At 41.0% G+C, this 12,169-nt stretch overlaps 1 protein-coding gene across 1 annotated transcript in view; it reads right to left on the bottom strand.

The window, feature by feature from the left end:
* Positions 1 to 12,169, bottom strand: part of SYTL4 (synaptotagmin like 4) — a 111,056-nt gene that overhangs the window by 24,226 nt on the left and 74,661 nt on the right. The window contains exons 8-13 of the mRNA XM_054587904.1: positions 7,048 to 7,138; positions 6,830 to 6,933; positions 6,196 to 6,321; positions 4,947 to 5,125; positions 4,547 to 4,649; positions 84 to 245 (exon numbers count right to left, since the gene is read on the bottom strand). Coding sequence (XP_054443879.1) covers positions 84 to 245; positions 4,547 to 4,649; positions 4,947 to 5,125; positions 6,196 to 6,321; positions 6,830 to 6,933; positions 7,048 to 7,138 — 765 coding nt within the window. The remainder of the gene's footprint in view (positions 1 to 83; positions 246 to 4,546; positions 4,650 to 4,946; positions 5,126 to 6,195; positions 6,322 to 6,829; positions 6,934 to 7,047; positions 7,139 to 12,169) is intronic.

The raw sequence follows: 12,169 nt of genomic DNA, 5'->3' as shown, positions 1-12,169 counted from the left end.
ACGTTATCAAAATGTACCCAGAGAAGACACAGCAGACAATTTTACTTCATATCCAAAAGGCCTTAGTTGTAAAAGTAGACTACCTTTCCATGCAAAGGTAGGCAATGATCCAGTTTCTTATCGAGCTTCCAGGAATCCATCTGGACATCTGCTTCTCCAAGAAAAGTGTTTCTACCAAAACGACCATGATGCCAGACTGAGAACTGCAATGTCCTTTGGGCCAGGAAACATTCTGGGATCTCATACTGTGCGGAAAAAAAAAAAAAGAAAGAAACCCAAGGTGATTAATGCTATTTTCTCAGCAATGATTATTCCAAAATCTGAGCAACCAGTCCCAAAGTCCATAGTACTAAATATCATATTTCTCTAGTCCCTAAATCACTATGAGTTTCTTCAATTAAAAGTGTCCATTTACCTCATTTCACAAAAACCTACTATACTCCATGGGAGGACCTGGAAATTAATTTTTCCTTGAGTGGATAAGAGAACACTGGAGCATTTCCCCTCTCCCCATTAAAAAAACTGCCCAGAGACTGTTGATCCCAAATGATGTTTTTTAAATTTTACTTTTCAATTATAGTTTTATTGAACATTTTCTATCACTTTATGGTGTACACAGTAGTGGTTAGACAATCACATACTTTACCAAGTGTACCACCCAATATTTCAAGTACCCACCTGGCACCATACATAGTTATTACAATATTGTTGACTACATTACCTATGCTATAATGTAGTCAACAATATTGTAATAATTATGCTGTAATAATCACCCCCATGATTATTTTGTAACCATCAATTTGCACTTTTTAAGCACTTAACCTTTTTCACCCAGTCCCTCAACACCCCTCCCCTCTGGTACCCATCACTGTGTTCTCTGTATCTATAAGTCTGTTTCTATTTTGTTTGTTTATTTTGTTCTTTACATTCCACATATAAGTGAAATCATATGGTATTGTCTTTCTTAGTATGACTTATTTCACTTAGCATAATACTCTCTAGGTCCATCCATGCTGTTGCAAAAAATAACATGTCATTCTTTTTCATGGCCGAGTAATATCCCATTGTATATATGTATCACTATTTTTCTACCCAGCCATCTATATCGATGGGCACTCAGGTTGCTTCCATATCTTGGTTATTATAAATATGCTGGAATGAACATCGAGATGCATATGTTCTTTTTTTCCCAGTGAGTTGAACTCCTTTTTTTCATTAATGTTTTATTGTTTATGCTATTACAGTTGTCCCAATTTTCCCCCCTTTGATACCACAAGCAGCCTGCCCCCCACTTCCATAGGCAATTTCCCCACCATTGTCCATGTCCATGGGTCCTTCATATACGAGGTCTGTCCATAAAGTATTCAGCCATGTATTATGAAAAATAGAGACATTTACTGAAGACACAGGATACAAGAAACATTGTACATAGGACAATGATGCCTCAGTCCCCTTCAAAGTAGGCACCTTGGGACCTCACACAGTTCGCCCAATTGTCATCAGCTGCCCCATTGTATTTTGCTGAATCTCATCAAAGGTCTAATATCTCTTTCCTACCAAAGGTGATTTTAGTTTTGGGAAAAGCCAGAAGTCACAGGGCACCAAATCTGGGCTGTAGTGGGGCCTGAGTCACTTGAGTGATTTGATGTTTTGCAAAAAAACTCTGCATGAGATGTGATGCATGAGCAAACGTATTGTTGTGATGAAGCTGCCAGTCACCACTTGCCCATAGCTGCAGCCTTCTGAATCATCTGAATGGTATCTGCAGAGGAATATTGAAACTTAACGAAAATTTTGATGCAGATTTGTTGCTCTACTTGCTCAAGCATTTTGAATGTGATGGTCACAGAGTACACATGCTCATCAACAGTGTATACCACCCCCACTTCATTAGTACAGTGAAGTCATCATTGTTCATGCATGCGCATTCCAGTACACTCTCCTTGGCTGAAAGGTTAAATCAAGGTTGTGCGAACCATTCCCATTATATTAACAATGACTGGCTTTTTCTGGACAGATCTCGTAGGTATTTTTTAATTAGTGTTTTGGGCTTCTTCATACACACACACACACACACACACACACACACAGAAGTGTAATTACTGAGTTATAAGGCAGTTTCATTTTTAATTTTTTGAGGTATCTCCATACTGTTTCCTACAGTGTCTGCACCAGTCTGCATTCCCACCAACAGTGCACAAGGGTTCCCTTTTCTCCACACCCTCGCCAGAACTTGATGTTTGTTGATTTATTGATGATAGCCATTCTGACAGGTGTGAGGTAATATCTCACTGTGGTTTTAATATGCGTTTCTCTTCATAGTTTAAGGAGGATGAATGTACATTTTTCTTTCAATGTTCAGTAAAAATTCACTTGTGAAGCCTACCAGTCAAGAACATTTGCTTGTTGGAAGATTTTTTATTAGTTTCAATTTTGTTGGTTATAATTGTTCTGATCCAATATTGTTTCTCCCTATTTTGTCTGCCTCTCTGTTTGTTCCTATGTATTCAGTAGACATACTATTTCTTCCAGTACTAGTAGGGTGATCTTATATAGTAGGTGGTCTGTGGGTCTCAGCAGCGCAGCTTCCCTGATTACCTGAGCTGGGTGTTTTAGGAGTATTTTTTGTACAGGTTATGTGATACCTCCCACCTGTTGTATTTCAGTGTTGATTGTTGTTGGCCTGACTGGGTGGGGTTGACCCACAGGCAGGCTGCCTTTGACATTGGCCCCGACCACAGTGTATGAGCTGCTGACCCCATGAGGCAGAATTCACACCTGCAGGTTCTGGAGCATGCTGAGACCTTCCTTTGAGTGTGCCACCTGTGGAGCTAATCAGGTCATGTTCTGATGTGGTCTGAAGCTAGCCACCAATGTGTTGGTTCAGGGCCTCATAGAAGAGACTCCAGTGCATGTCAATTTCAGACACTGCCTATAGCCAGTCCCAGGTCACCTGTTATATGTCGCAAGGCAATCAACAGTTGGTAGCTGTCCTTGAAGTGCCTGGGTTCTCTTTCGAGGCACAAGGCTATGTGCTGAGGCTGGCTGTCACCAGTACTGAGCCTGTGGCAGGTCAACAAAAGCCCCAAGGTATCCAAAAACTCATCACTGCCTGCTGGCTTCCCATTAGATTCAGCCTCTAAAAGAGCCACTTGCAGTACATGAGTTACATGAGGCAGGCTCTCAGTGAGTTACCAGGCAGGGTTGAGTGTTTCATGCAGATTCAAAGCAGGCACCAGTGCTGGGTCTGAAGCCACTCAGTAAAAGTCGCAGAGTATGCCAAGGCCACCTGCTACCTTCCTGAAGCCTGAAGACCTCTGCAGTGTGGCAGGCCCTAGGGGGTTGGCAGAGAGGGGCTTGTGCCTTTCTCCAGGCTGATGCTGTGGGATCGTGGAGAACAGAAAAATACAGGAACAGTGGCTCCTTCTTGTGTGGGGGAGAAAATGGCTCTCATCCCAAAATCACACAACTCAGTATCTCCCTGTGTGTCTCTGGCACTCCGAGTTTGCCTGAACTTCCTTGAAAGTTTTTCAAGAAAGACTGCGACATGGGTTCAGGCTGGAGGCTGCAAGCAGATCTCTTCACCAGGAGAGATCTTGGCAAGGCAGGGTGTCAGGTAGTTTGGTGTGGTAAGGTGGGGGACATAGTGCATCTCTCTCAGCTAATGCCATATGGAGGGGTATGCTCCATCCAGGAAAAATGACATCTATGGGCAGTATAAAAGAGAGACCCAGCACAGGAACGTTGGCGGCATCCCTCCAGCCCTTCCTTTAAAGACACTCAATCCCATCTCTCCCTGTTTGACTTTGGTCCCCTCTGAGTCACCATCCCTTCTACGGCCCCTAGGGTGAGTACATGTGCGTGATGTTTTGTACGCTTGTCCTTTAAGAGAATGCCTGGGTTTCCTACAGTTTCCCATCTCACCTGGGTGGATGGAATCCTGCTTAGTTTCACAGCCAGATATTATGTAGCCTCCTTTTCACAACTCTGGTGCTCTGAGCTAGTGAGCCTAGCATGGGTTTGAGGCCCCTTACTCCTCTGGGGGGACATCTTCAGCTGAAACATCCTTTTGGATTTGACACTGCCACACGTGAGTATGGGGCCAGCCCTTTTAGTGACTCCATTCTTCCTACCAGTCTTGACATGGCTTCTTCTGTATATCCTTAGTTATGACTTCTGTTCAGCTAGTTGTCAGATGGATATTCAAGTTGATTATAATGTTGCTTTGTTTTAATTTTGATATGGTCCTGGGAGAAGGTAACTGTAACATCTACTCTACTGTCATCTTGAATCTCCCAGATGACTTTTTAAACTGAGATTTGTGGCCAAATGAATCTACAGCTTCACAATAATCCAAGAAAGCCAGGTAACTTTTGTTCTCTTCTCTGGGAGGTCATGATGTGAACAGATACACAGAGTGTATCCCCAGACAGAGATATGACCACTGAAAAGCATGTCAACCAGCCACGTAGCCAGAGAACAACTACAGCTTAATTAGTACCCAAGATAGAACACATTCTCTTTCTCTGAGGGTCTAGATACTTACTCTGAAGATCTCATCATATAGTGGATTGATGGTGTCCCGCTTGATGCTGGTTTTTCTTTTTCCTTGCCGGGACCTGTCAGGCAGCAGATAAGTCTTCACATATCTAGAAACCAAGCAGAGTACTGAGTAATTCGTCATCTTTTCTCAACCCCTTCTTAACTTCCCTGTTCTCCATTATACATATGCTATAAGGAAATTAAAATATCACATCAAGCCCTCTTACACATGCCATTCTTGCATTTTCCCAAACCTGGTCCCTTTCCCATATCTCTCCTAACCACTCTCAACCATAAAGCCTTGTCCTCCCAGGAAGTGATAACCTCAGTTCAAGAGTTCCCAAATAGATGCCAGAGTCTGAGCTCTCATCTCAAAGCATCAGTCAGGTTCTAGAAACACTCACGGATTAGAGCGCTTCTTGGCTTCATCAGCATAAGCCAGCTGGTGACACTTCTTCACATGGATGATCAGTGTCTGTGTTTCTTGCTCATACTTCAGGGAAAAGGCAATCTTGCCAGTCACAGAGACGTTCCCAAAATCACCAGCTTCACTATAGATGCTCATTGTGCTGCCTATTGTACTCTAAAGATAAAGCACTCAGAAACATCTGGCAAAGGCATAATTCCCTACCTATATGGCTCACATCATTCCTCATGTAAAAAACACCACTAAATAAAACAAAAGTTTCAAAAGTCCCTACAACAAGCCAGTACTGCCAACAATCTCGTACTCAGAGTATAAGCGACATCTAGAAGCACTTTCATAATCATTCAGGTTACTACATAGGCTCTTAGCTTCCCTTATTCCCTTCTTTTTAGACATTTAATTGTTAATTTTTAACTTCCCCAGAAGGTGGGCAAGGTATAGAGGTAAGATGGACCTAAGTTTATGATAAAACAGTGACTAGAAGGGAGTAGATACTAATTAAAATAAAGTGCCTTAATTATCTGTGAGTTTCTTTTATCTACCTTAGCTCTATCAAGGCCTACAGAAAGAGGTGAATGAGTCAGAATTGGGGAGAAAACCCCTCCAGTGGTAAAAAGACATCTTCCTCTCAGGTAATGATGAGCTCTGCAAGCCTGCTATTCTCTTCCTGTGTGTGAGCAGGAACAAACTCTAATTACCATGGTTCTTGACTTTTGTTCCTCCTGAATATACATATACATATACATAGTAACTAGGCCTTGATTCTTAAATGTTCTTTTAACTTCATGATTCTGATTGGTACTGTTTGTTGTTCCTTAATCATACTGTGATGCCAATGAATCCTGCCAGGGTCGTTCTCATGACACTCACTACCCTTGAAGGTGAGATTTGAGGTGGACTCTGATAAAGAAATCTGATCTTGCTCATTTCATGGCCTGAGTAACTTTTTATGGGAGGAGTCACAGGTTACTGTTTACAAAGCTGTGATGAAGCATGTCTCTAGCCCTAACTCTTAAGTGATGTAAGAACCTCTAGCGCAGAGGCTAAGGAAGTCACCTCACTGTGTAGTAAGCAACTAAGGTGTAAATTGAGGATAGGAACAAATGCATCTAGGTTACCTGGAAAGAGTGACTACATAATTAAGGTCCTGACTCTGATCCAAGAAACTGCTTTTTTCCCTCCTGGTATCCCAAAATGTGTATGCCCAAAGAACTAACACAACTTGCCATAGAGGAGCCACTTTGCAGGCTGCTTCTGGCTAGTTTCTGGCGATGCAACTTTACCAGGTGGTCAATGTCTTCTTCTTCTTCTTCTGCTTCTTCTCCTGCTTCTTCCTCTTCTTCTTCCTCTTCCTAAAGCAATCAATACAGATTCAGAGTTAATAAAAATTAAAAATATCACAAAGACCAATATCCTGCCTTTACGGGAACCGTAACTATTGCTAAGTTTTGAGGTGTCATGTGAACATGTCTGCACATATCCTTATTTTTATGTCCCTTCCATTTCAGGCTTATAGACTATATTCCAACCATCTTTTTAAAATATAAAAGATTAAGATTAAGAACATCTCTTTCACATTTGATTTCCCCAACCCACCCATCTGTTTACATTTTAATCAAAATAAGTATTACTTTGAGCACCATATATCAAACAATGTATTAGAAGATAAAATACACAGTGAAAACAGTCTTTTTCTTTACATTATTCAGCAACCAGATTTACTTTAGGAATTTGGGAAAATAAAAGATTCATGTTGCATTTTTGTAAAGAATTCAACAGATTGAGATTATCGGGTACTAAAGTCAACTCTAGATATATGAAATTTCACATAGTGACCAAATGAAATACAAAGGTAGTTACCATATCCATACTGAGGCCAGGTACAGATTTGCTTCTGTCTCCCAAGGAGCCACTTTCATGCCCCACATCTTTCAGGCGAAGGTCAACCGCAGATTTAGTATATTCTGAGTAAAAAACCAAAATCTCAAATCAAAAGAGACCTACTATTCTCCATACTAAGAACCCATTGAGGGTACTTAGAACTTCAACCTCAAAAGACCATGAAGGACAAAAGCTACCTGAAGGCCTGAGGATTTTTCTGGCATTCTTCTTGAATATCATTTCACCCTCATCGACAGATATCACATTTTGAACCCTGGGCTGAGTTTCCTAAGAAGGAATAGGACAGGAAATGGAAAATGGAAGTTGGATGATTGCAAGTATACAGTAGGAAAGGATAGCCTCAAAAAGAATAATGTTCAGGGAACTGATCCAAGATGGTGGACTGGTGGAAGTTATGCTCACCTCCTCTCAGGACCACATCAAAATTACAACTACATTACAAAACAATCAACCTGGATAACCATCCAAAGACTAGTTGAACAGAAGTCTTATAACTAATGACATACCACAGACAACAATATGGTGATTACAAGAGGGAATGGGGGTGAGGGAGGAAGGGGAGGGTTAAATGGTGACAGAAAGAGACTTGAATGGTGAACACACAATATAATATACATATGTTGTATTGTAGAATTGTACACATGAAACCTATATAATTTTATTAACCCATGCCTTCCCAATAAATTCAATAAAAATTAAAAAATAAAACAAATAACTAATGATATAGAGAAAAAGCTACTTCAAGAATGGTAGGAAGTGTGGAAATGCAAAAATGGCTGGCCCTGTGTCCATGCACGGAGGTTGAGAATCTGCAGGGATATCTCAGCTGCAGAGTTCCCCCTGAGGAGGAAAAGGTCTCAACTCCATGCTGGGCTTCCAAGCCCAGGGTGCCAGTACACAGAAGAAGAGTGCACACAACATCTGGTTTTCAGAACCAGTGAGGATTCCATTCACCTGGGTGAGATGGAAGATTGACGGAAACCCAGGCACTCTCTGAAAAAACCAGTGCACAAAATCCCACTTGCAGGCACTCACCCTGGGCTCCAGTGGAGGGACGGCTGCTCAGAGGGTACAAGCATCATACAGGGAGAAACTGAGTTGTGTGACTTCAGGGACATGGTCAGATGGACAGCTACCAATGTCCATGTATTGAGACCCTCTCCCACACTGCACATAGTGGCCATTGGATCCTGAGTCAAGCACTCCCTTTCATGGGACATGAGCCTAGAGAGCTACACAAACTCCCACCTGCCAACACCTTTATTCCCACCCTGCCAAACTCACTCAGCTGTGGGCTTTGCTGGCAGCAACAAGCCTGGGCCTACATTGTAGTCATTCTTTAAAAATTCTCAAGGAGCTCTGGCTGGTGTGGCTTAGTGGATAGAGCACAGGCCTGCGAACCAAAAGGTCACTGGTTCGATTCCTGATCAGGGTACATGCCTGGGTTGTAGGTCAGGTCCGAAGTTGGGGTTGTGTAAGAGGCAACCATTTGATATTTCTCTTATACACAGATGTTTCTCTCTCTCTCTTTCTCCTTCCCTCCCCCTCTCTAAAAGTAAATAAATAAAATCTTTAAAAAATTCTCAAGGAATTCCAGGCAATCTCTGTGGGTATCAGAGGCACACAGGGAGAGGCTGAGTTGAGTGGCTTTAGGGCAAGGGATGTCTTTCCACATGCCTAAGAGGCACCACTATTCCTAGGCAGAATCACCCTTCTGAAAGGCCAAATCTTAATCTGTTCTAATCTGATGAACTCTATGGCCTGCACCCTGACAACTCCCTTAGACCCAGTTCTACCCCAAAGGTTGGCATACCCCAGGTAAGTGGCACCTGACGTTTTATCCAGAGACTTTTGCTGAGTGACCTCACACCCAGCACTGGTGCTGAGTTTAAATCTTTGTTAACCTGATGAACACCACTTACACTTACCTGGTGACTAACTGAGAACATGCCTTATGTAATCCATGTACTGCTTAAGGCTTTTCACTACTTGAGCCTAACAGGCAGCTGGCAAGTGGTGGCAGGTATTAGGGTGCCCTGTGCTTACCTGCCCCAGGCCCAGTACTGGTGGCAGCCAGCCTTGGTATGCATCTTGGCCCCTCCCATTCACACCCAGGCCAAAAACAGGCAGCTACCAACCATGTGTCATTTTGTAGCTCTTAACAGGTAGGTCAGGGAAGATCACAGGCAGCATCTGGAATTGACCTGCAACAGAGTCCCTCCCAATAGGCCCCAGAGCCAACACACCAAGTGGCTGGCTTCAGACCACATGAGAGCATGATACAATTATCTCCACAAATGGCACACCCAAAGGGAGGTCTTGGGAGGCACCAGACTTGCTAGGGAGAATTCCCCTTCTTGGGGTCAGCCTCCACACAGCAACTTACGCACTGTGGATCAGGTCAATTCTTCACAGTCAGCCAGCCTTAGGGTAAACCACAACAATAGACAGACCAACAGCAATACAGATTCAACTACAACAGGAGGGTTCACATAAACCACACAAAGGACAGTCCAGGGTCACCCGGCTCAGGTGTTCAGGGAAAATGTGCCACTGAACCCAACAGGACAGCTACTATATAAGGCCACCCTACCAAGACTGGGAGACATAGTAGATCTACATAATAAACAGAAACAAACACAGAGAGGCAGCCAAAATGTGGATACAAAAAAATACACTAAATGAAAGAATGGGAAAAATCTACAGGAAAAGAACTAAATGAAATAGAGCTAAGCAATCTACCAGATACAGAGTTCAAAACAATTGTTATAAGGATTCCCAAGGAGCTTAGAAGAAGAATGGATAAACTCAGTGAGAATTAAAAAAAAAAAAGATACTAAGCAAAAGAAAGGACATAGAAATCATAAAGAAAAGACAGTGAAAAATTAAGAATACAATATCTAGAACGAAGACTACATTGCAAGAAGTCAATGACAGAATAGATAAAGCAGAAGTTGAAATCAGTGATTTGGAAGACACGGTAGCAGAAAACACCCAATCAAAGCATCATTTTTTTTTTACATGAGGAAAGTTTTATGGACCTCTGAGACAACAGCAGACCTAACAACATCCACATCATCTGGGTACCAGAAGGTGAAGAGAGAGAGTAAGTGATTGAGAATCTATATGAAGAAATAATGACTGAAAACTTCCCTAACTTCATGAATGAAAAAGACAAATAAGTCTAGGAAGCACAGAGAGCCCCAAAAAAGATGAACCCAAAGAGGCCCATATCAAGACACATCAAAATTAAAGTGGCCAAAATTAAAGACAACAAGAAAATCATAAAAAGAAGCAAGAGAAAGCCAGTTAGTTACCTACAAAGGTGTCCCCATAAGACTGTCAGCTGATTTCTCAACAGAAAATTTTCAGGGCATAAGAGATGAGCACAAAATATTTAAAGTGATAAAAAATAAGTAACTACAATCAAGATTATTCTGCCCAACAAGGCTACCATTTAAAATGGAAAGAAAGAGCTTCCCATACAAGAAAAAGCTGAAGGGAGTTCATCACCACCAAACGATTATTATAAGATACGTTAAACGGAATTCCCTAAGAAGAATAAACAAAAAAAAAGAGGAACATAAATATAAATCATAAAATGGCAATAAATAATACCTATAAATAATCATTTTAAATGTAAATGGATTAAATGCTCCAATCGAAAGACATAGGGCAGCTGAATGGATAAGAAAGCAAGATCAATATATGTGCTGTCTGCAAGAGACCCATTTCAGATCAAAAGGCACATACATATTGAAAGTAAAGGATGGATAAATATATTTTATGCAAATAGAAATGAAAAAAGCTGGGGTATCAATGCTTATATCAGAAAAAATAGACTTTAAAATAAATCCTATAAAAAGACAAAGATATTACATAATGATAAAGGGATCAGTCCATAAAATTATCCTTGTAAACATGTATGCACCCAACACAGGAGCACCTAAATATATAAAGCAAATATTAATAAACATAAAGGGTGAGATCAACAGTTATACAGTCATCGTCAGGGATATTAACACCCCACTGACATCAATTAATAGATTATCCAGAAAGAAAATCAACAAGGAAATAGCAGCCTTAAATGACACATTAGACCAGATTGATTTAATTGATATTTTCAGAGTATTTCACCCCAACACTGCAGAATATACATTATTTTCAAATGCACATGAAACTTCTTCCAGAATAGACCACATGTTAGAACACAAAACAAGCCTCAATAAATTTAAGATGATTGAAATCATATTAGGCATCTTCTCTGACCACAATGGTATGAAACTAGGAAGTAATTACCAGAAAAACCTGAAAAATACACAAACACATGGAGATTAAATAACATATTACTAAACAATACATGGATTAACAATGAGATCAAGGAAGAAATGAAAAGCTGCCTGAGACAAATAAAAATAAAAATGCAACAACCCCAAATCTATGGACAGAGTGAAAGCAGTCAGTCCTAAGATGGAAATTCATAGCATTAAAGGCCTATCTAAAGAGAACTCTCAAATAAATAATCTAACCTCACACAAAAAGGAACCAGAAAAAGAACAAAGCCCAAAGTAAGTGGACGGAAGGAAATAACAACCATAATGGAAATAAATGAAAGAGTCTAAAACAAATGCAGTTTTTTTGTGCCAGTGTATGCTGCTGAGTAAGCATCATTAAAGTCTCACTTTCCTGCAGTCATCATGTCTAAGTCAGAGCCTCCCAAAGAGCCTAAACACCTGCAGAAGCTCTTTATCAGAGGTTTGGGTTTTGACACAACCAATGAGAGTCTGAGGAGTGAATATGAGCAATAGGGAATGCTCACAGACTGTGTAGTGATGAGAGAATCAAACACCAAGTGCTCCAGAGGCTTTGGGTTTGTTGCATATGTCCTGTGGAGGACATGGATGCAGCCATGAATACAAGGACACATGAGGGAGATGGAAGAAGAATTGTGGAACCAAAGAGGGCTATCTCAGGAGAATATTCTCAAAGACCTGGTGCCCACTTAATTGTGAATAATTTTTTATTTGTCAGTGGTATTAAAGAAGACACTGAAGAACATCACCTAACAGATTATTGTGAACAATAAAGGAAAATTGAAGTGATTGAAATCATGACTGACTGAGGCAGGGGCAAGAAGAGAGGCTTTGCTTTTGTAATCTTTGATGACCATGACTCTATAGACAAGATTGTCATTCAGAAGTGCCATAATGAGTAACTATAACTGTGAAGTAAGGAAAGCCTTATCTAAGCAAGAGCTGGCTAATGCTTTATCTAGCCAAAGTCAAAGTGGTTCTGGAA

The sequence above is a fragment of the Pteronotus mesoamericanus genome, unplaced genomic scaffold, assembly GCF_021234165.1.
Source record: "Pteronotus mesoamericanus isolate MK-2021 breed Mesoamerican mustached bat unplaced genomic scaffold, CSHL_Meso_final scaffold_12, whole genome shotgun sequence".
NCBI classification, from domain to species: domain Eukaryota; kingdom Metazoa; phylum Chordata; class Mammalia; order Chiroptera; family Mormoopidae; genus Pteronotus; species Pteronotus mesoamericanus.
This window is presented reverse-complemented; position numbering and strand designations above follow the sequence as displayed.